The 24,623-nt window shown below is 38.1% G+C and overlaps 1 protein-coding gene across 6 annotated transcripts in view; it reads right to left on the bottom strand.

Annotated features, from left to right (window-relative positions):
* The window catches only part of PAQR5 (progestin and adipoQ receptor family member 5), a 91,680-nt gene that overhangs the window by 38,024 nt on the left and 29,033 nt on the right, over positions 1 to 24,623 (bottom strand). For 3 of the 6 annotated variants that reach the window (XM_074234506.1, XM_074234500.1, XM_074234501.1), the window contains one exon: positions 2,534 to 2,710. In XM_074234506.1, the coding sequence (XP_074090607.1) occupies positions 2,534 to 2,584 (51 nt within the window). In that variant the 5' untranslated portion in view covers positions 2,585 to 2,710. Of the gene's footprint in view, positions 1 to 2,533; positions 2,711 to 21,376; positions 21,417 to 24,623 lie in introns of all 6 variants that reach the window. The other 3 variants (XM_074234502.1, XM_074234503.1, XM_074234504.1) reach the window with 2 other exon arrangements.

Genomic DNA, 24,623 nt, shown 5'->3' with positions numbered 1-24,623 from the left:
TGGCCATTCCAAAAGGAACATTTGAAATTCCCCTGGTTCATTGAAAGTCCATCTTTTTCCCTGGAAGAGGACATTCAGCCTTTCTGGGTAGTTCATTCTTGGCTGCATTCTAAGCTCTTTTGCCTTCCGGTATATTGTATTCCAAGCTCTACGAGCTTCCAATGTAGTTGCTGCTAAGTCGTGTGTGATCCTGACTGCAGCTCCATGATATTTGAACTGTGTCCTTCTAGCTGCTTGTAATATTTTCTCTTTGACTTGGGAGTTCTGGAACTTGGCTATAATATTTCTGGGGGTTGGTTTTTTGGGATCTCTTTCTCGGGGGGATTGGTGGATTCTCTCCATTTCTATTTTGCCCTCTGCTTCTAGAATATCAGGGCAATTTTCCTGTAGTAATTGTTTGAAAATGCTGTCAAGGCTCTTTTCCTGATCATGACTTTCAGGTATTCCAGTAATTTTTAAATTATCTTTCCTAAGTCTGTTTTCCATATCAGTTGTTTTTTCAATGAGATATTTCACATTTTCTTCTAATTTTTCATTTTTTTTGTTTTGAAGTATTGATTCCTGATTTCTGCTAAATTCATCAATCTCCCTGAATTCTATTCTTTGTCTGAAGGATTTGTTCTCCTCAAAGAGTTTTCTTATCTCTTTTTCCATCTGGCCAATTTTGCTTTTTAAAGCATTCTTCTCCTCAATAACTTTTTGAACTGTTCTATCCATTTGACCTAAGCTGGTTTTTAGCATGCTATTTTTTTCAGCATTTTTTTGGATTTCCTTGACTAAGCTGCTGACTTCATTTTCATGTTTTTCCTGCATCTCTCTCCTTTCTTTTCCCAGTTTTTCTTCCAACTCCCTCATTTGATTTTCAAAGTCTTTTTTGATCTCTGTCATAGCCTGAGCCCAATTTCTGTTTTTCTTGGAATCTTCAGATGCAGGAGCTTGTGCTTCCTCATCTTCAGACTGAGCATTTTGATCCTTCTTGGGCTCATTTGCAAAATATCTCTCAATAGTCTTCCTCTTATTTCTCTGCTTGCTCATTTTCCCAGCCTGGGCCTGGTTTTGGGGGTGCTTCCTGAGCTTTGGGACACTCCCATAAGGGTCTCAGTGTGTGAGGCTCTGTCCTCCCTCCTGGTCTGTGAATGACCATAAGCGCCCCTCTCTGCCATGGGGCTGAGGTGGGGGGAAGCCCTGCTGTTCTATTGGGGGGGCCTAGACTGCGATCAGGATCTGAATGCTGTCAGAGCCCCAGAGTCCTGTTCCAGAGGCAGAGGACAGAGCTGGGCAGTCTCTCCCTTCACTCCCCTCCCTCAGCTCAGTGGGCTCATGCCCTGGAGGCTCCTGCTTACCAGTTCCACCTGCTTCTGTTTCTGGGTCTGGGCTGTAGAAAGACCAAGCTGCTGGCTGTGTGGCCTGAGGGCTGGGCTCCACATGCTCACTCTGGCAAAGGTCCCCTGCTGGTCCCCCACTTTGTGCCTGGTGCTCCTTGGGGTGCAGCTCAGGAGACTCCCCTGCTGCTGTGAGCTGGGGTTCCCAGCACCCTGGGGCTGCCTCCAGGAGGCTGAAGTTCTTTCGATCTGGCGGGATGCCTCTCCAACCCTGGGGAGCAGAGCCTTTCTGCTCTTTTCGAGGTTACCTTGAGTAGGAGAACTGCCTCACTGGGTCCCTTTGTGGGTTCTGTCTCTCGAAAGTTTAGTTAGAGTCCTTAGCTTATGAGTTTTATCAGAGAGCTCCTAAGACTGGATCTCTTCCTGTCGCCATCTTGGCTCCGCCCCCCAAATAGGCCATTTTCAAAGCAAAAAAATCGACACAATCAATTATCTTAGAAGGAAAAATGATTCAAATCACTAATAATCAGAGAATGCAAACTAAAGCAACTCTGAAGTTGTACTTCATTACCATCAGATTGACAAAGATGACAAAAATGGAAAATGACAAATGCTGGAGGGAATTCTAGACATTATTGGTGGTTCATTGGTTTGGTTTTTCTGCAAAGCAATTTGGAACAATTAGGTTAATCCCTCATTTTCTCAACTCAGATCTAGATCACAATAAGCAAAATATAATGACACCACACCTATAGGCAGAGCAATCCAGTACCTTACTTCAGGAAAGGTAAAAGAAAGTCACCATCCAAAGAAATTCTTCCCTATCTATTGGCTGATGCCGAAATTCCTCTATCAGAATTTCACTTTCTAAGCCTTACTAACTAGCCCTGTTATATCTTAAAATACCTCCAGAAGATGGGAAAGTCAACCTTGAAACTGTTGTAAGTCATTTGCACCTCAGAGTGGAGGAAGACTGAGAACAGGTTTTGATGGTAGGAAGAACAGAAGAAAACATGAGACCATTAGTCTACTGAAGGGGAAAAGCTAGAGAAGGAGTTACCAGAGGCAGAAGGCAGAAGAGAGAAGAAGAAAGTTTCACAGACAGACTTCACTAGCTGCAGTTGTGCTAAGGAGCAGCCCTCACCAAATTTAGTGCAGGGCTCCCCCCAATCCCATAGCCATCCCCTTTGGATAAAACAGAGATCACTTACCTGGGGCACTTGCTCTATTCTGAACAATTTGGGGAGCTTCATGCTCATCATCCTGGATCTCCTCAGGATCTTCTGGTTAATGTTCTAACATGATCCAGAGCATTTTAGTTCATTCTTCATCAATCCCTTTGAATTTTTCCTCCACCTTCTGGTTTCAAAGCTCCAAATGTTTTCTTGCTAGGCAGAGAAAACATGAAAATCACCTTTTCTAGTCTTACTTTTTTTTTAAACTCACATAGATTTGTTTTGGCAGTCAGATAATGAATTGGATAGAGCTCTGGGCCTGGAGTTAGGAAGAGTTGAGTTCAAATCCAATCTCATACATGTACTAGCTGTGTGTGACCCTGAGTAAGTCACTTAACCACTGTCTGTCTCAGTTTCTCCAACTGTTTAGTGGTAATAATAATAATAATAGCACCTATCCCCCAGATTTGTTGTCAGGATAAAATGACATAATATTTTTAAAGCACTTACCCTGTGTCTGGCACATATATAAATATTATGATGAGATAAACCAAAATAGTTAAAACAAAAATTTTACAGTTAATGTGACATAAAATATGGTAGGAGGACTGAATTGGTTTGTTTTTGGTGCTCCTCCTTCCTCTCTTTGATATTATTGTGACTTGGCTATTACAAATAAATTCAAGGAATTTTGCATTGTTCTGGTGCTTCAAAATAACAAAACAAGCACAAATGAGTAAGAGAATTGAGATATTCTTGCTTTTCTATAGTATAGTGCCCAGTACATAGTGGATACTTAAATAAATGCTCATTGATTGCTTGATATTATTGTTTTCATGACTAAACTACTGCTTTGCTACCCAAGAGAGGTACCACTAATAAGTTAAGACCAAGTTATTATTACCAAATCACTACCAAGTAATGACTAGAGATCACATACCATAGACAACTGAAAAACCTCTTTAAGGACAGACTCTAAAATCTGAGAATGGGAATAAGAAATGATGTACAAGAGAGACTACATTGTCAGGTTGCTGTCCAACATTCCATTTAGTCATTCCTTTATTCTGAACTAAGTAAAATTAAAAAGGTTCTCACACAGTGTTCCACTACCTGTTTCCTAAGCACAGGCTTGATTGAACTTCCTCACCAACAATATGGATCTTTACTTCCCTTCAAGCTATCATCTATCATCTATCAAACCTAGCCAATTCTGTTATCTCATTCCCCTAAGGCTCTGCTCTTTGCCAGGTGATAAATAACTAATCTGAAAAAGTCATTACTGATAACAGCTATAAATGGTTCCCTCTCTGTATTTATATAGACCTAGAGATGCAATGCTTTAATCAAAAGAATCTCAGGTACTATAGTAGATTGGTGGAAAAAATACTATTTTGGAATATGTTTGGAGTATGATCCCATCTACTTTGCCAATATGTAGGACAAGCTTCACATTCTTCCTCCCAAGAGATTTGAATATGAATATATACATGAACTGATGAATGTGAAAATACTACCAATGGATACAAAAAGCAAGTGGAAAGGAAGTTCCCAAGTCCATAGGTGAAAGATCATAACCACATCTAGAAGAAAAGATAGAAGGTGCTCCTATTCTTTGATAACAACAATCTAACATTTTACTCACTCTCCTTACCATTAGTCAAATGAATTAAGGAGAAAAGGACACAAACAGATCTTTTTTTTTATTTACATGCAAAGATGGTTTTCAACATTCATCCATTTGCAATTTTTTGAGTGCTACATTTTTCTACCACCTTCCCTTCCCTCTGCTCCCCATGGCAGTGAATAATCTGATAAATGTTGTACAATCGTGCTTAACATATTCCCATATTAGTCATATAGCAAAAGAGGAATTAGAACTAAGGGAGGAAAAAACTATGAGAAAGAAAGAAAAAAAACAAAAGAAAATGTTAAAAGTGAACATGGTATGCTTTGCTCTGCATTCAGACTCCATAGTTGTTTTTTGTTTGTTTTTTTTTTCTGGATATGGATGGCATTTTACATAACAAGTCTCTCTCAGTTATTAACCCCTGAACTGAGAGATGTATCCACCCATAGTTGATCCAATCCACAGTGTTGCTGTTAATGTGTACAATGTTCTCTTGATTCTGCTCACTTCACTCAGCATCAGTTCATGCAAGTCTTTGCATTCTTTTCTAAAGTCCAGCTGCTCATAATTTCTTTCTTTCTTTTTTTTAAGGTTTTTTGCAAGTCAATGGGGTTAAGTGGCTTTTCCAAGGCCACACAGCTGGGTAATTATTGTCTGTGGTCAGATTTGAACTCAGGTACTCCTGACTCCAGGGCTGGTGCTCTATCCACTGCACCACCTAGTTGTCCCATGCTCATGATTTCTTACAGAACAATAGTACTCCATAATATTCATATACCATAATGTGTTCAGCTGATGGGCATTACTTCAATTTCCATTTCCTTGACATTGCAAAAAGAGATGCAATGAATACTTTTTACATATAGGACTTTCCCCCCCTTTTTTAAACTCTTTGGGATATAGACTTAGTAGTGGTATTTCTAGAATGTTTGGATTAGTTTACAACTCCACCTACAGTGTTAATAGCTCCAATTTTCCCACATCTCCCCAACATTAATCATTTTTTTGCCATTTTTAGCTAATCTGATAAATATGAGGTGGCACCTCAGAGTTGTCTTAATTTGCATTTCTTTAATAATGATTTCGAGCATTTTTACATATGACTATAAAGAGCCTTAACTTGTTCATCTGAAAACTGCCTGTTTATATCCTTTGACCATTTATCAATTGAAGAATGACTTATATTCTTATAAATTTGACTCAATTCTCTATATATTTTAGAAATGAGTCCTTTATCAGAAACATCAGCTGTGAAAATTATTTCCCAAATTTCTACATTCCTTTTAATCTTGGCTGCATTGATTTTGTTTGGGTGATAACTTTTTAATTTAATTTAAATCATCCATTTTGCAATTTATAATGTTCTCTCTCTCTTATTTGGTCATAAATTTCTCCAGTCTCCAAAGGTCAGAGAGATAGACTATTTCTTGTTCTAATTGAAAACAGCAATTTTCAAAGGAAAAAATATAAACAATCAATAATCCTGGAAGGAAAAATGATTCAAATCACAAATAATCAGAGGATGCAAATTAAAGCATCTCTGAAGTAAAATTTTACTCCCATCAGATTGACAAAGATGAAAAAAAATGGAAAATGACAAATTTTGGAGGGGGATTTGGGGAAACAAGCATCATTGGTGGTTCAATTTGGAGTCATACCCCCCAAATCATTAAATTGTGCATATACTTGACTCAGTAATACTACTATTAGGTCTATGCCCCAAAGAGTTCAACAAAATAAAGTACTGTCATGTGCAAAATTATTGTTAGCAACTCTTTTTGTTATAGCAAAAAACTGAAACTAAAGGAATTTCCATTTATTGGGGAATGACTAAACAAGTTACTATATATGAATATAATATTATTGTGACATAAGAAATGATGAAAGAAAATGTTTCAGAGAAAGTTGGAGAGACTTATGAGAGTTATACTAACAATTCTGTAAGGATCAACTATTTTGAAAGAACTCTGATCAATGTGATGATCAACCATATTTTCAGAGAAAATATGTTACCTACCACTTCTCTTTATAGAGAAGTAATAGACATAAGATGCAGATCAAGATATATATTTTTGGACATGATCAATATGGGAATTTATTTGATTTTACATATTTGTTACAAGAATTATATACAGAGAGCCACATACCTCTTTTGCCCTCTGTAGTGTAGTATGGGGTGTTCAAAGGTTATTATTTTTTTTTACAGATTAATAAACAGAAACCCAAGGAGTTAAATAGGTAAAGCTAGTTAGTATCTCAGCTAAGTTCAGAATCCAGTAGCTTGATTTTATTACTAATACATACAAAGACACACCATGGGTAGAAACACACAATAGAGGTATGTCCTGAAGAAAAATGGACACTTTATGACTGACACCTGGGGGGTGGTGGAGAGAAGGCAGTAAAACTACAGCAGGTGCAAGATGAAATATGACTCAGGAGAAATCACTTTCTAGATAACTGAGAGATGGGAAAGCCCAAGATGCTGGGAAAAAACACTCAGGGTGTTTTATTATCGACTAATTAATTAATTAAGTGTTTATTTTATATTAACCTGCTCCTAACTCTGTTTCTCTCCCCCCGCCTTTAAAAGAGACCCAGAGCGCCACAGAGGAAGGGGGAGAGAGAGACAAAGAGGGGGAAAAAATGAAAGGGAGTGAGGGAGAGAAGCCAATTTTTAAAGCATTGTTGATTATTTCCTTTTAACTCAGCTGAAATCTGTATTTGCAATCATAGTCCCCAGGTGAACTTATCTGAAGAATGTGGGTAATATGGGTGCCTTGCTGCTAAATGGGCTCTCAGGTTCCTGTTACCTTGGGAATTAGAGAGTAAAAGGTGACAGTGACCTCTCTGATCCTCAAAGTCCCCTAGCTACTGATGCCTCCTCATTTAAACAGACTTATTGTGTGTGTGTGTGTGTGTGTGTGTGTGTATGTCTGCTTATTATACACATACACATCTAATAAACATACATGTAAAATTTTAACTATGTGTATGAGTATGCATATAAATGAAATGCATGTATATATGTGTTAATACACAAAATTAAAAGTGCAAAAATTTAAAATGTTTATATATGTATATATAAAATGTGCATGTGTATATAAAAATAAAATATATAAAATTTTAAAATATGTTTTTATTTGTGTACATATATAACAATGTGTTCATGTTTGTTTATACACACAAATTAAACATAATAAAAATAAAATGCAAAGATTTAAAATGTTTATGTGTATACTTATAAATGTGTAAATATGTATATACAAAGAAAAATACACAAAAATTTAAGGATATGCTTATAAATGTATGTATAAATATATATAGAAAAATGTGAATATGCTTCTTTATAAAGAGACAGAGAGTCAGAGAGACACACAGAGAGAATGTAAACGCCATGAGGGCAGGGCTAAACCTTCTCTTTATCTGTGTCCAGAGAAAGGGTAAATATATAGGGAAACTCTCATATCATAGAATTTAGAGCTGAAAAAATCCAAATCCTATTTACTGAAGAGGAAACCAAGACCCAAAAAAGCACACTGACTTGTCCAGGTAGAAAACAATAGGAATAAGATTTGAACCCAGCTCCTCAGGTTGTTAAAGTCAATGACTTTTCCACTGACCCACACTGACTTGGTTAAAGATATTTAAAGATGCTCATTTCCTTTGGACAGGGTCAGTGAGTGTGGGATCAGAGTAGGGCAGGGTTGTGAACAAATCACTGACGCACCTTCCTCCTCCACCATATGGAAGCAGGTAAAATCAAACTAAAGTAAACACTTAGGGCAGTCTGGAATAGGGGAAAAGTCACAAAAAGAACAACATTAAGCCTGGGGGTGGAGCAGGGCAGGGTGAGGTAGGCTGTAAATCAGTCACCCCATGTTAATCTGCAGCTGGGGTTTTTCCTCAGTACTAGCAGCAGGAAAAATTCCCTCTCTCTAGATGCTCTTAACATGGGCTCAAGAATTTTTTTTTTAGTTTCAAAAAGCTTTTGTTGGTGGCTCCCCTAAAGGCAAAATATCAGAAAACTGCAGAAACAACATTTTGTAATAAAGAAATAGTATCTTTGTCCCTTTCTTTCCCTCTAGTATACATACTTCCATCTTATGACAATTAAGAGCCGTTTTTCATGTCCAATACATGACTTGTTTAAAAAGGCACCCATTAATTATGGCTGTCCACCATCCAAGAATTTATTTTTAAATAATTTTTGATAACTTTGTTTCAATATAATTGATTTCTTTGGGTCACTTGTGCAGTCATTTAAGATCACTTAAGAATATTAACCCAAGAAGGGGTCCATAGGCTTCACCAGGCTGCCATTGAGGGACCTATAGGAAAAAGGTGAAGAAAATTCTCAAGTCCAGTGTCCTTTTTAATATATATTAGGAGACTGATTATTTAGGATGATGACAGCTATATAATTATTGTTCTCCAGTTTTTATGAATTGATATAATGTCTGGATGATTTAAAGCAATGGTTCAGTCTATGATAATGGAACAGTTCTAATGCAGTTTACTGGTTGAATTTTCTAGTGATTTTGAATCTAAATTTGTAATTTGGAAATTTGAGATCATTCAGTTTGTGAAAGACTATTAGATTCTATTGTGTAAGTAGCAGCGTCATATTAAAAATCTGTTAGATGCTAAACTTCTCTGACTTGAAGGTGGTTTAGCCTTCATCTTTTTGAAAAGGACCAATGGCATTTTGGGGTGAAGTCTTGACTTGCAAGTCAATTGTGAATTGGATGTAAATGAGGTAGAATTGTACAAATCATCAGCCTCACTCATTTTTTCCAGTCAATGAAGTCCTGTGTCAGGACAAAAGTCAAGATGACTGGTGTTGGCCTAAGATGCAGGAGATGACTTTGGCACCTTCCATATTTGACCAATTTTTAATTGTGCCATTGCTCCTGCTTCAGTCTTCCTCATGGCCAGTGGAACAAATTTTTCTCATCAACTCATTTTTTTTTTTAGGTTTTTGCAAGGCAAATGGGGTTAAGTGGCTTGCCCAAGGCCACACAGCTAGGTAATTATTAAGTGTCCGAGACCGGATTTGAACCCAGGTACTTCTGACACCAAGGCTGGCGCTTTATCCACTACGCCACCTAGCCTCCCCTCATCAACCCATTCTTTCAGGGAAAATCTTCACATTTTATCCTCAGCCTGGTTTAGCCTGTCTGCCAAGAGGTTTTACTATGGTGTGGTCACCTCATCTGTACAGTTTCTTGGAGCCATAGGTGAGAGCTGGATGAATCATATGGACAACCAAACATGGATTAGCAACTCTGAAAAGGACTCAGCAAGCTGTCATTGCCTTCAGTGCCTGAACCCACCATACATATTGTATGAAAAGCTGGATAGATAGATTAGAGTCAAATTGTGGAGAAGTTTTAACTCTTGTGATGAGGAATTTGTACAATAGGGAACTACTAAAAATTATGAATATTGAAATGAAATGATTAGAATTGTGTCTTCAAATGATTCTTTCAGCAGTTATGCAAAGATAAGATTGAGAAGAGAGGTATTGGAATCAGAGAGACTAGTTAAGAGACAAGATAGAGGTAGTCCAGCCAGAGGTGATGAAGGTCTAGATTAGTCTAATTAGTCAAGAAAGAGCTAGTCTTGACTCATGCCTTCACAATATTCCTCTTTATCTAATTTGAGTGAGCGGCCGCTTTGTATTTTGAAGGCTGTGGTGGGAATTGGAGCCTTACAATTTCTCCAGAAGGATACATCAGAGATATCCTAGAAAGGCATAGGAGCTGTTTCCAACTATTCAAATAATCATCCATCTAGAGTAGTAATTTTATCCACACTCACACAGCTATTATTCTGCAGATCTTTATCCTAGTGAGTTTGACCTCTGGATTACTTCACAGGAGTATATATAATTGTTTATTATACAATGTTTCTTATACAATGCTACCCCATCTTCCCCCCTGTAAAGGACACTTTACCTTTCTTTTTTTCTTTTTAATCAAGAATATCATTTGAGAGCCATATTTTTCTCTTTGCTTTCAGTATCAAACTCCTAGAAAAGTTGTCCTTACTCTTTGCTATCATTTCATGTCTCATTCATTTCTCAATCCTTCGAATTCATCTTTTGGCCCTGATGAAGTCTCTTTTGATTGGAATCACTCACTCTTAATTTATCAATTATCTCTAAACTGGAAATCTCAACAATCTTAATTTTTCTTCACATCTGTAGTTTTTAATTCTATCCTCTACCTTTAGTTTTTGTGACTTTCCTTTCTCTCAATTCTCCTATATATCTGACCACTCCTTCTTAGTCTCTTTTGTTGCATTCCCATTAATCTAAATCCTGCCCCCTAACAGAGGCATCCTCTGAAATGCTATTCTGGAACCTCTTTTATTTTCTCTCTGCAGCTTATCTCTTGATCTCAATAGCTCAAAAGGGATCAATGAACTCTCTACCCAATGATTCCCAAATCTATCTGTCCAACTATGATCTTTCCACTTCAGAAGTACAAGCATTATACTCAGGATGTGGGTGACTGACATATCTGTGGGTAGGAAGGTCCAGAGCAGCAATTCTTCTCAGCTCCCCCATCCCATGATGCCCTCAAGGAGCCTATCAGGGAATACAATCTGTAAACATGTAAATATTAATAAATGTAAAGTCATTGCTTTGGGAGGGACATTCTAACAATTGGGGAGATTAGAAAAACCTCATATATATGAGGAAGCACTTGAGTTAAAGGAGATTAAAAATTTTGAGAGATTGAGATGAGGAGGGAGTCCGTTCCAGGCAGGGGAGATGGCTTGTACAAATGCATACAGATGGGGGATGGAATTTTACACATGAGAAATAACAAGTTTGGTTGTGCTGGAAAAGTATATTTAGGGCAAAGACATGCTGGAATTTATTGAACAGGGAAGTGATGTGGATAGACTCAAGATTTACAAGATCCCATTACTTCTAGGCAGAGGCCCCAGTCCCAGAGAAAGGATGAGGATCTTCAAATAAAGGGTGGAATGGGTGTTTATGGCAACAGTGTAACCTTATGTCAATCTTATGCCTACCCTGCAGCTTTTTGATGGGAGGGATGACTCCACTTGTGAATATGGTCTGGGAATACTTCCCAGATGTCAGACCCCAGGGTACTGCTACTCCAAGAGCTCTTATTATGTTTATTCTCTGTGCTTTGGTCCTGGACCTCCCTATATCCCCCTCTCCTAGTATAAAGAAGGTTCCTGTTACCAACTGCAAAGGTTGTCCATCATTCTGGAGGGGGGATAATTTTGAGGTAGGGCTGCAGGGCTGCAACCCGGTGCCTTCCTCTCACTTCTCTTTTACATACATACAAAGCATGTCGCACATGCTGGACATGGAATCAAGGTTCAAATTCTAATTCAGTCAGTTATTTCCTATATAACTGGGCAAATCACTTAAGCTTTCTAACCCTCAAATTCAACTATTAAAAAAAGTGGAGTTGGACTAGATGATCAAAGACCTTTTATCTCTAAATCTATGATCCTATGAACACAAAAGCAGCATAGAAATTTATTTTACATAGTATTTTTATTGTGTGTTTAAAATTTGTATACTATAAAATATAACAAATAAGTTTATTGGAATATAATGAGATAAGATCATTTGTGTGGGCTACTTTAGGAAAAGTAGGGGGAACATAACTTTTTTGTTACTATAAAAAAAATAGGCTGTCACTAAAATTTGGAAGCTACTGTACTAATTGGTCTCTCTATTTGCAGATTCTCCCCTCTCCAAGCCATCCAATAATCTTCCTAAAGGCCCAAGTCTCATCATGTGAGTCTTTAGCTCAAAAAAATCTTCACTGATCCCCATGTTTGTGTCTAAGATAAATGCAAATTCCTTACCTTGACCTTTAAAGCTCTACACAATGTGACTCAAGCCTAACTTTCCAAACTAATTTTACAATGCTCCTTTCCATGAATACTCAATGTTCTAGTCTCATTGACCTCTGACCCTATCACTTGACTGAACCTGTTTTCTCTAAGTTTACCAAGACTTTCTAAATTGCTCCATCTGCCACCCATTTCTTGCTGTTCCCCAAACTCAGAATTCCATTTTCTGCCTTGGTGAATTTGCACAGGTTGTTCCCTTGCTTGGAATGCATTCTCCCCTTACCAAAATATCCACAGAATCTATAGGTCATTCAGGGTTTCTTCCAGGGCAAAGTTTTTCCTTATCTCTTAGCCCTCCCCTAGTTGTTTATGCTTACTCAAACTGTGATTTTTCTATTCTATATGTGGGCTATATCTTGTCCATCTATGTTGTCTCCAGCACCTCCCACCACCATTAGATTATGAAATCCTTGAGAATGGGGATATCTCTTTTGCTTCCATTTTACATTCCCAGCACTTAGCACATAGTAGGTCCCTATTTATTTATAAGTACATGCTATTGATTCCAATAGACTACAAACTCCTTGAAGGCAGAGACTTCTTTTAATTTTTGTCTCTTTTGTCTTTAATTTTGCCTAATATCTAATATAATGTATTTCATATAGTATAATTTTAATTAATCAAACAGGAAGCATTTCTTAAGTGTCTCTCTCACACATCACTTACTATTTGTACCACCGAATAAACATAGAAAAATGAAACATTACTTGCCCTCAAGGAGCCTATCAGGGAATACAATCTGTAAACATGTAAATATTAATAAATGTAAAGTCATTGCTTTGGGAGGGACATTCTAACGATTGGGGAGATTAGAAAAACCTCATATATATGAGGAAGCACTTGAGTTAAAGGAGATTAAAAATTTTGAGAGATTGAGATGAGGAGGGAGTCCGTTCCAGGCAGGGGAGATGGCTTGTACAAATGCATACAGATAGGGGATGGAATTTTACATATGAGAAATAACAAGTTTGGTTGTGCTGGAAAAGTATATTTAGGGCAAAGACATGCTGGAATTTATTGAACAGGGAAGTGATGTGGATAGACTCAAGATTTACAAATATCACTTTGGCAGTGGTATGGAAAATGACTGGGAGACCTAAGTCAACCAGTCAATAAATATTTTTTAAGAACCTGTTGTATATTAGGCATTGAGCTAAGTGTTGGGGATATAAAAAGAAAGACATCCCCATCCTCAAGCATTTTACAATCTAATTGGTGGAGGGAGGAGACAACATGTAAGTACATATTAACAGACAAGATATTATAGAATAGGGTGGCTAGGTGGTGCAGTGGATAGAGCACTGGCTCTGGAGTCAGGAGTACCTGAGTTCAAATCTGGCCTCAGATACTTAATAATTACCTAGTGTGGCCTTGGGCAAGCCACTTAACCCCATTGCCTTGCAAAATAACTAAAAAAAAAAGATATAGAACAGAAAATCCCTAAAAGTCACGAGAAGCAAGAGGGACTAGGAAAGGATTTCTATAGAAATTGGATTTCATTTGGAACTTAAAGGAAGCCAGGTAAGATAGTAGGTAGAAGTGAAGAGGGAGAACTTTTTAGACATAGGTCAGTGTCACTAAGTTGAAGAGTTCATGGGAGTACTTATAAGAAGACTGAAAAGATAGGAGCAGGCTAGATTATGATGGGCTTTGAATGTCAAATGGAGAATTTTGTATTTGATCCTGGCTAGGTTATGAAGGGCTCTGAATCGCCAAATCGAGGATTTTATATTTCATCTTGGAGGTAATTGGAAGTTTCTGGAGTTTATTTTTAGGGGAAGTTGATGTGGTTGTAACTCCACTTTAGGAAAATCACTTCAGTGGTTGAATGGAGGAAAAATTAGAGTGGGAAAAGTCTAGAGTCAGACAGACCAATCAGCAAGCTATTTACTAAAATGGTCCATTCAGGAGGCAATGAGGGTCTAAATGGCATCAGCTTCAGAGGAGAGAAGGAGGTGTATTTGAGAGAGATAAAAGATAAAGATAAAATTGATAACAGATTGGATATTGGGGTGAGAGTGATGAGTCGAGGATGACATCTGGGCTGCAAATCTGAGGACTGGGAAGATAGTATTATCTTCTATGGAAATAGAGAAGGTAGGAAAGGGAGAAAAATAATGAGTTCTGTTTTGGACATGTTTTATTGAAGATGTCTTCTAGATATCAGTTTAAGATGCCTGAAAGGAAGATGGAGACCTGAGAATAGAGGTCAGCAGAAAGGTTGATCCAGGATAAGCTGAGATGATAATCATCAGCATTTTTTGACAGAAACAGGGAAATTCAGAAGACAGATGAATTTGAGGGGAAAGTTTTCTTTTGATCTGACCATGTGACATTTGAGATGCCCATGAAACAGCCAATAAGTGTTTGATAGGAGGTCAGTGATGTGGTACTGAGCTTAAGGGATTGACTAGGATTGGATAGACAATAAGCTAGCTGGGTGGTTCAGTGGGTTAAGCACTGGGCCTTGAGTCAGGAATACTCGAGTTCAAATCCTGCCTCAGACACTTATTACTTGTTTGATCCTGGATAAATCACTTAAGGTCTGTTTGCCTCCATTTTCTCTAAAAATGGGGATAATAACAGTACCTTCCTCATAGAGTTGTGGTGAGGATCAAATGATATGATATTTGTACAGTACTTAGGACAAACTTATAATTCTGAGTTATTTTAATGCTAGAGTAGGCTCAGTTTGCCAGACATGGTAGGGAGTCCTTGGGAGAAATGGAACTGGAAACAGCAACAGCAATGGTTACCTTCTACTGATGACTTCTACATCTCATGACCTTTTCAGCACAAACACTGTCTTTCATTTACCTAAAGGAAATAAAACATCCTGGATGCACCTTCATAGCAAACATTGGCATTTATTAGACTGTATGATTGTAAGGAGAAGGGGCAGGATATGAGAATGGTAAAGGCAATGTGTAGTGCAGAGTGCTGGACTGATCACAGACTCATTCTTTCTTTTTTTTTTGAAGGGCAATGGGGTTAAGTGGTTGCCCAAGGCCACACAGCTAGATAATTATTAATTATCTGAGGCCCTATTTGAACTCAGGTACTCCTGACTTCAGAGCCGGTGCTCTATACACTGTGCCACCTAGCCACACCAGACTTATACTTTCTAAACTAAATATTTATATTCAACCAAAGTGACATCTCCAAGGCAAAATGAATATTAGAAGAATTAATGTCAAGAGATTAGAGTGTCTTTCTGAATGGTCATACTTTGTTGCTAACTTGGAGGGAAAACTGAGCCAACACACAGTTGGCAATAATGGAGCAGAAAAGGAATGGGCAGCTTTCAGAGATCTGGTGTACAGCATTGCATTTGCTCATCTGGGCCAGAACACTCTCAAACACCAAGATTGATTTGATGAAAATAATGGGGATATACAGAAGCTGCTAAATGAAAAATGAGAACTCCACAGGGCTTACCAGAATTTCTAAGAAGGTAACATTTAATTCCATCAAAAGTAAAGTCCAAGTGAAGCTTAGAAGGATACAGGATTCTTGGTTCAGTATGAGGGCAAATGAAATTCAATTTTGTGCAGACAGTAACAAACCAAAATGCTTTTATGATGCCCTTGAAGACATATGGTGCATCTCAACTACTCAGTGATGATGGAGCCACAATGATTAGCCTTAGGCACATGATCCTAAAGAGATGGGCTGAACACTTCCATAGTGTTCTTAACAGACCATCATCAATCAATGCAGAAGTCATTGACCATTTACCTCAAGTTGAAGTGAATCAGTCCCTGGCTGAAGTTCCAACTGAAGAAGAGATTTTGAATGTCATTAGGCTCCTTTCAAGTGGCAAAGCACCTGGTACTGATTCTATTCCAGCTGAGATTTTCAAGTGGGGGGGGTCCATTGCTCATCCAAAAACTGACTATATAGATTATATAGCATAAAGAGGTCATCCCCAATAATTCAAGGATGCCTCTATACTCCATCTCTCTAAAGGTAAAGGGAATATATTGTACAGTGACAATCACTTATTAGACATTGCTGGTAAGATTCTTGCCAGAGTTCTTCTTCTCAATAGGCTGATCCTTCACCTGGAAGTTGGTCACCTCCCTGAGAGCCAGTGTGGCTTCAGAAAGGGTCAAGGAGCAGTCGACATGGTGTTTGCTGCCTAACAACTCCAGGAAAAATTCTAGAAACAGAATAGAAGTCTGTATACAACATTTATAGATCTGACCATGGACTTTGATGCCATCGGTCATGAGGGTTAATGGAAAATTATGTCAAAATTGCTTGGAGTTTATTAGTATTGTATGTCAAGGATGTGTCCTTGCTCCAATACTTTTTAGCATGATGTTTTCAGCCATGTTACCAAATACCTTCACTGAGGATGAACATGGCCTCAAGGTCAGCTACCACATTGATGACAAATTCTTCACCTTTTCAGGCTACAAACCAAGACCAAAGTGGAGGGAGTATTGGTGCATGATCTTCTGTTTGCAGATGATTTTGTACTCAATGCAGCCTCTGAAGCTGAGATGCAACAAAGAATGGATTGATTCTTTGCTGTTTGTACTAATTTTGGTCTAACAATTTACACCAAGAATAATACACAGGTGCTCCATCAGCCAGCACCATACCATCCACACACAGAACCATAGATTACAGCAAATGGAGAAATTTTGAGTACTGCGGACAAGTTCACTTATTTTGTAGTGTCCTTTCCAAGGAGGTACACATTGACAATGAGTTTGATCTTTGCATTGCCAGAGCTAGCTCAGTATTTGGGAGCCTCTGAAAGAAAGTGTGGGAGAGAATAGGTATTAGATTGACTACCAAACTGAAGATCTACAGAGCTGTTGTGCTGACTTCATTGCTGTAAGCCTGTGAAACCTGGACAGTCTCCCAGTGCCATGTCAGGAAACAAAATCATTTCCATTTAAATTGTCTTAGGAAGATTCTTTAGATCATCTGGCAGAAGAGGATATCAGACACTGAGGTCCTTTCTCGAACTAAACTGCTTAGCATTCCAGCATTACTAAAGAGAGTACAACTACAATGGGCTGGATACATTGTAAGAATGTTAGATGTGCACTTGTCAAAAAAATTTTTTTATGGAGAACTCACACAAGGTAAGTGCTCATGAGAGAGTCAGAAGAAGCAATACTGAGACACCCTGAAGTCCTCATTGAAGAATTTTAGAATTGATTGTACAGCATAGGAGACACTTTCACAGGACCACCTGGCATGGTGTACCCTCATCAGAGAGGGTGCTGCACTCTATGAGGAAAGCAGAAGTGAAGCAGCTCAAAGGAAACATGACATACATAAGTTTAGAGTACCCACCCAGGTGTTCACATAGACTATTTGTGCCCAACCTGTTGTGGTAGAGCTTTCCAAGCTCATACTGGTCTGATTAGCCACAGTTGGACACGTAATTTGTCTCAAACATAGGGATGTCATTTTGGTCTTCTTCAATAACAAAGGATAAGAACTAACTGACCAACCAACTAACCGAGCACATAGTTGTTGTTTGTCCTTCGTTCTCAGAGGACCATGACTTCAGAAAGATGATGCCATGACAAGCAAGTGAATTAGATTTGAATAAGGGGATGCTTTGCTAAGTCACCAGCCTCACTTTCTCCTCCAGAGTCATTAGGATCCCGTGGTCAGATATGAATCAGGACAATTAGAGATGCCTCTGGATGTGACACAATCAGGGTTAAGTGACTTGACCAAGGTCACACAGCAAGAGTGTTGAATGTCTGAGGTTAGATTTGAACTCAGGTCCTCCTGGGGTTGTTGTTGTACCACCTGGCCACCCTCTGGCACATAGTAGGCATTCTATAAATATTTATTTCCTTCCTCTTCCTTTCCCATCTCTATAATCCTGGGAGTCATCAGCATTAATTGAAGTCATTTAAAAATAGTTTAGAGCAGAGTTTCTTAACTTTTTCTTCTATCAGATGCCTTTGGCAATCTGGTATAGTCTCTGGACTCTCTCAGAACAATGTTTTCAAAGGCATAGAATAAAAAATGGAGTATTTTTTTAGATTTTTTTCAAGGCAATGGGGTTGAGTGGCTTGCCCAAGGCCACACAGCTAGGCAATTATTAAGTGTATGAGGCCAGATTTGAACCCAGGTACTCTTGACTCCAAGATCGGTGCTCTATCCACTGTGCTCTATCCACCTAGCCACCCCTAAAAAATGGAGTATTACAAAGGAAATCAATTCTCTTAAAAGTAAAAAATGTAATTTTTTCCCCCTCATCCAGTTTCATGGACCCTTTTGATGTCTGTGGATCCCAGGTTAAGATCCCCTGCCTTACAGAGGGCCTGGGACGCTGAAAGGCCAAGCCATGGTCACATTGCTACAATGAAATGGATTCAGGACTTGTACCAAGATCTTCCTGATTCCAAGGTTGGGACTCTAAGACACCTAACCTTACCTAGTAAGTTTTTCTAAAGTTAGTAGATTTTCAATTCAATTTAATGTTGATTTGTCAAAAACCTACTGTGTCTTCTCTCCATTTTTATTGCTCTAGAAGATATAGAAGAATGTCTGATTTTATTTCTTCTCTCTAGAAATTCATGATTTCACTGGAGGGACAAACCATATATATGTGATATATTATTTTTCTTTTGAGAAAAATATGAGACATTGTGTGCCCACAATAAGAAATAAGGGTTCAAAAAATGGAGACATCAGTGAAATCATGAGTGTCAAGTAAAAACTTGAAAGAGGCAAAATTAGTTGTGGTTTTGAAAGATTCTTTCAAGCATTTATTAAGTTCCTATTGTGTGTAAGGCTCTGTTGATATGCAAACATAAATGTAGCATTTTATTGCCAAGGAAACTGATGGAAAATCTAGTTGTGTCTGCCCCCACTCCCAACTTAAATGAAGAATCAAAGGATCCTAGGAAGCAGAAATCTCTTGGGATGGGAGAAGCCTGGGAACTTTGGAGCCCTGGGGATTACAGGATACTCACTGGGTCAATGGTCAACCCATTGGAAAGAAAGGGCATTAATATCTCAGACATAATATAATCATGTGCAGCTGAAGCTTTGTCTGAATAACCTGTTTAAGGAGTGGTCTCCTAGGATATAATGTGCTGTGGCAGTGGTACCTGGTGAATTTATCTCCTCTTCTTTTCCTTCCTTCATCTGCTTTGTCTCTCTGGAGAACCAAAACAGGGACTTTTTAGGAAAACATAGATCCTCTTCTCAAAGGGTTTACAATGTAATTATGGGTTAAAACATAGACAAATAACTATTAAACATGATGGATATGATTTTGATAGGAGGAGAAAGGAGAACATGAAGAAGACTGAATAACCAAAGGAAGGCTTTGGGGGGAGGCCAAGAAATAACAGGGAGAAGAGGAGAAAGTTGACCTGCTAGTGATGCAAATTATCAGGTGAGGTGGTTGGTAATGGGTGTGTCAGAGGACTGAAGGCTATTCTTTGGAATCTTTGTAGCTCCATTCTAATAGTCAGAAAAGCAAAGGCAGTTTGTTGGCTCAAGACTTAGAGTCAGAAAGACCTAAGTTCAAATCCACTTAGTAGATGTCTAGACACTTACTAGCTGGATGAGCCTGACAAGGCTCTTAACTGCTGCTTTCCTTATTTTCCCCAAATGTAAAACAGGGATGATAATAATAATAGCATCTGGGCCTCAGAACTGTTGTGAGGATCAAATGAGATATTTAAACCATTCACTACAGTGCCTGGAAAAATAATAGGAACTATTTTAATAGTTTTTTAATTTTCTTTCCCCTCCCCATCCCTCAACACTCCTCCATATATGCATCTTGCTTTTTTGAAACTTAATATTTTATTTTCCCAATTACATGTAATATCAATTTTAACATTTTTTGACATTTTGAAACCCAAATTCTCTCCCTCCCTATCACTGAGGAGACAAATTGACCTAGATTATATTTGTATAGTCATGCAAATTTCTATGTAAATCATTCTGTGAAAGAAAACACAGACCAAAAAACCCCCAAGAAAAATAAAGTAAAAAAAAAAAAAGTATTTCTGCTCTGCATTCAGGCTCTACAAATACACATTTCTACTTACAGTAGACTGGCCCACTGTGAGATCACCTATTCCCTGGATCTGCCTGACAATGAAAGGTTAGCTGTAGTGAACCCACTTAAATTCATAATACTAACCCCTGTTAATCATTCATTCCTCAGACTTAGTGTGAATGACAAAGGGAGGGAGTGTTAAAGTATAATGTGGACGAGTAAGCCATTCCACATAATTATTACCAAAACCAGTTCAAAGCACTGAGGACATGTATCAGTGAGAGTAATCAGGAAAGGTGAGGATCACAGGACACATTGGGAGGAGCAAGAACCTAGAAGCATAATTTACTTGAAATGGCCTCATTTTCCATGGAAAGTGACTTAAGCACAGAAAGAAAGAGGATCTTCCCAAGATCAGTGACATGTAGTTGGTGAATAAGGACAAGTGACAGCCCTTATAACCACTAAGTATAGACTCTTGAGACAGAACACCTCTTGTGGCATACCAAAGACTACATATATGCACTAGAAAATTTATTCTTCATCTCTTCAGTTGGACAATATTTCCCTTGCTATCTGAATAGGCATAAGTAACACATTTCAAAATATTTGAACACAGCAGCAGATTAAGAGCCTCATCATTGAAGTGTGACATGGGAGTCATTATTTTAACATTATTAATAATTAGTTTAAAAAAACTGAGTGGAAGTCAAATGTATTATTCAAAAACCTATGAAAAATGGAATGATCACTGTTAATTAGCTATATTGAACATACAGCTAGATCATGATTCTCAATTACAGTTAGGAAGTAGGTAAACAAAAGTCCTTTTATACTTTTACAATCAGATCATAAAATAGCAGAGCTGAAATGAACCTTTTAGCTCATCTAACCCAACTCCCTCATTTTATAGATGAGGTATCTGAGGCCCAGAGTCAGGACATGATTTGCCTTAAGGTGACCCAAGTAGTAATGGGCAGAATTGGGGTTCAAACCCAAATCCACTGTCTCCAAATCAGAGGCTCTTTCCACTGACCCTGTAGAGGGCCATAAAAACTCATGAAATTTGTGGACATTGCTCCCCATTTGGGGATGTTCACTTTTCAGCTGAAGTTTCTTGTCTCTAATAATTTACATTTTTATGCATCCTATAACTCAGGAGTGGGGAACCTTTTTTCTGCTAAGGATTTGGATATTTCTAACATCATTCTTGGGTCATACAAAATTGTCAACTTAAAAATTAGCCTGGGTAGTTAGGTGGTGCAGGGAACAGAGCACTGACCCTGGAGTCAGGAGGACCTGAGTTCAAATGTAACCAAAACCCCTTAATACTTACTTAGCTGTGTGATCTTGGGCCAGTCATTTAACCCCATTGCCTGGCAAAAACAAAAAAAAAAACAAAAAACAAAATAAAACCAAAACAAACAAACAAAAAAGCCTGCTTAAATTTGGTCAAATATTTCATTAATTCATCCCTAAAAAACTCCTAGATTTGTTAAATTTAGAGTCCTGCCTACTGTTGATTTGGCAAAATCAGACCAAATGATTTTGTGGGCCTTATATGGCCCTCATGCCAGACATTCTCTGCCTCTGATATAACCTATCCATACAAAATTCCTGCATCAGGAATATCTGTTTTATATGCTGGGCATATAAGCTGCCTACAAGTGATATGGCGAAATCCCAATAGCCAAAGCATTCATTCACCTAATAATATGCTGGTAAATGTTTAACAATCTTTCCTTCAGGGCAGCTAGATGGCAGTGGCTAGAGCACCAGCCCTGGAGTCAGGAAGACCTGAGTTCAAATTTGGACTCAGACACTTAACAATCACCTAGCTGTGTGACCTTTGACAAGTCACTTAACCCCATCACTTTGCAAAAACAAACAAAAAAAACAATCATTCCTTCCCCCACATTATCCCTATTTTATGATACATTTATATGCTTAATATGAAGCATTAACGTTTTTCCATTACTTCCAGTTGTCTATATAATCAACAAAACAATCAAGTCTTGTTTTATAGCCTTGCCTGATTTCCAATGTATAAATGTTCATACTGAAAATTTAATAATCAGTACCAATAAGTTGGTATGGACTGACTGCAGCACATCTATATTCACCCCAAAAAAAGATTGGTGCTGATGGATAGTAGAGAAAGGAGAATTCTCTTTGAGTATTAGGGAGGCAAAGAAGTACACTAGAAAGGGCACTGGGTATGTAGCTGAAATCTTAATTCTGCTTCTTACTGGTTCTGTGATCTCAGTGTCCTCCTCTATAAAATAAAGAAGTTGGTCTAGATCAGGGCTTCTTAATCTTTTTTCGGTTCTAGATGGTTTTGACAATCTGGTGAAGTAGATAGATTCCTTCTCAGAAAAGTGCTTATAAATGCACAATATAAATAACAGAATTAGGGACAGCTAGGTAGCACAGTAGATAGAGCACCAGCCCTGAAGTCAGGAGGACCTGAGTTCAAATGTAACATCAGACACTTAGCTGTGTGACCATGGGCAAGTCACTTAACCCCACTGCCTTCCAAAAGTCAATACAATAGAATAAAATAACAGAATTACAAAGGAAAACAATTACATTGAATTGCAGTTATCAAAATGTTAAGAAAAAAAAGCAAGAGTACATAGATCTAGGTTAAGAAGTCCTGAACTAGATGATCTCTGGGATTCCTTCCAATCTCCTCAGTCATATCTTCCATCAAGTTCCAGGGGCAAGTCAATGACAAATAAATTCCCAAATTACCTTTACTTTTGCCTATTACAAAGCAATTCTGGCATGAGTTAATCCACTTTTCCCCAGGAGAGAGTAGAATAGGAAAAGAGAGGGCTTTGTGTATTGTATGGGGAAAAAAAGAAAAGAAAAAGCAATTCTTGTGATAGGAAACCTTTCCCCAAACAATGTACCCCAAACCTTGTGTGTTTAAAGTGTAGTTGGAGATTACCCCTAACAGAATAATCTCTGTCTCTGGAACTACTGAAGCCACAAACTCCTCTCATTTCCCTTCAAGCTCAGAAATTTCCAGCAGGGCCTAGTGTGATTTGAGAAGGCAATACATGACAAATATCCTTCCTACTCTACTAACTAATGCACCATCATTAGATAGTCATTCAATCTTTCAGGCCTAGAAGGTTCTTGAGTTTTTTCCAAGTTCTCCATTAAAATGAAATTAACCCTTTGGGAGTGGGAGAACACTTAGTAGGGAAAGCTAGCAGGAGTAAAATGAAGGAAACTAAGAAGAAGGAAAGAAGGAAGGAAATGCTGAAAGGAAGTCTGGGAACCCAAAGACTTTTCAGTGGGAATCATGGGATCGTAGATTTAGAACCAGAAGGGACATGAAAAGTCAACTGGTTCAGGTTCTTCATGTCACAGACATAAAGTTGAGGCTCATCAGAGAAGTAAATTGACCTGGTCAGGGTCACCCAGGAAGTAACTAGCACTACCAGGATTTGCACCCAGCTCTGGGTGACTCAGAATCACTCTTTAGTTTCAGAGTCTATAGATTGCACTTTATTGAGACTGATTGCAGGTGAATTCCTCCTCATGAGATGACAAATATTAAGAGGGATAAAAGCAGAAGTTAGTAACCTTTTAAGGATTGTGAAGTAATCTGTCTGGTTCTTAGACACAGATGATCTACTATTTATGGATGGCATCTTCTTCCCTTACTCAGAAGTGGGAGACATCCCAAAACTGGGAAAACAGGTTCTGTCTCAAGTAGACTTTGAACAACAAAATGTGCCCTGACTATTCTAGTTTAAAAATAAAAAATAATAATAATAGCAGCAGTCTCCCCCTAAATATACAGAAAAGAGAGTATCATTCTCATCATTGCCATCATTCTATTAATATATGTTTATATTACATGGTATTAATAATTTAGCAAATACATTTCATATATGCTCATTTTCAATTCAATATGTATTGAGCACTTCCCATATGCAAGGTATTGTGCTGGCACTTAGTTCAGTGATTAAAGAAAACATTCCATGACTTCAAGAAACTTCTTGGGAGAAGGAGACCACCTGGTAGGAAAACCTAGCTGGAACAAAATGAAGGAGAGATAATTAAGAAGGAAAGAGATGCTGAAAGGAAGTCTGGGAACCCAAAGACTTTTCAGAGAGGGAATATACCAAACCAGAATCAGACTGGGGGAGTATAATACACATGTAAAGAAAACTTAGTGCAAGGTAAGGAATGGTGATGGAAAAGAAGAGATCCATGCAAAAAACTCTAAGAATCTTTGAGCATGATCTCTAACATCTCAGAGGGAGAAGTTGAGAGGAGGCTGCATGGTGGAGTGGCAATCTGAGCTAATCCTTGAGGAAAAAAAGAATACTTAAAGGCCACGATTACTACAGAATTTATTCTGGGCATGGTATATGGCACTATGATAAAGAGAACCAGAAAATACCATGTGTTGAATTCATGAAATAGCAGTCCAGTTGGGCTAAAATATAGTGTTCATGAAGGGGAATAAGAAAGTAAAATGACTGTGAAAAGGATGCTTTGTTTAGGAGTATGGAACACTTTAAATATCAACTTAAAGAGAATGTAGTCTATCTTAGAGGTGA

The sequence above is a fragment of the Macrotis lagotis genome, chromosome 4, assembly GCF_037893015.1.
Source record: "Macrotis lagotis isolate mMagLag1 chromosome 4, bilby.v1.9.chrom.fasta, whole genome shotgun sequence".
Lineage (NCBI taxonomy): Eukaryota > Metazoa > Chordata > Mammalia > Peramelemorphia > Peramelidae > Macrotis > Macrotis lagotis.
This window is presented reverse-complemented; position numbering and strand designations above follow the sequence as displayed.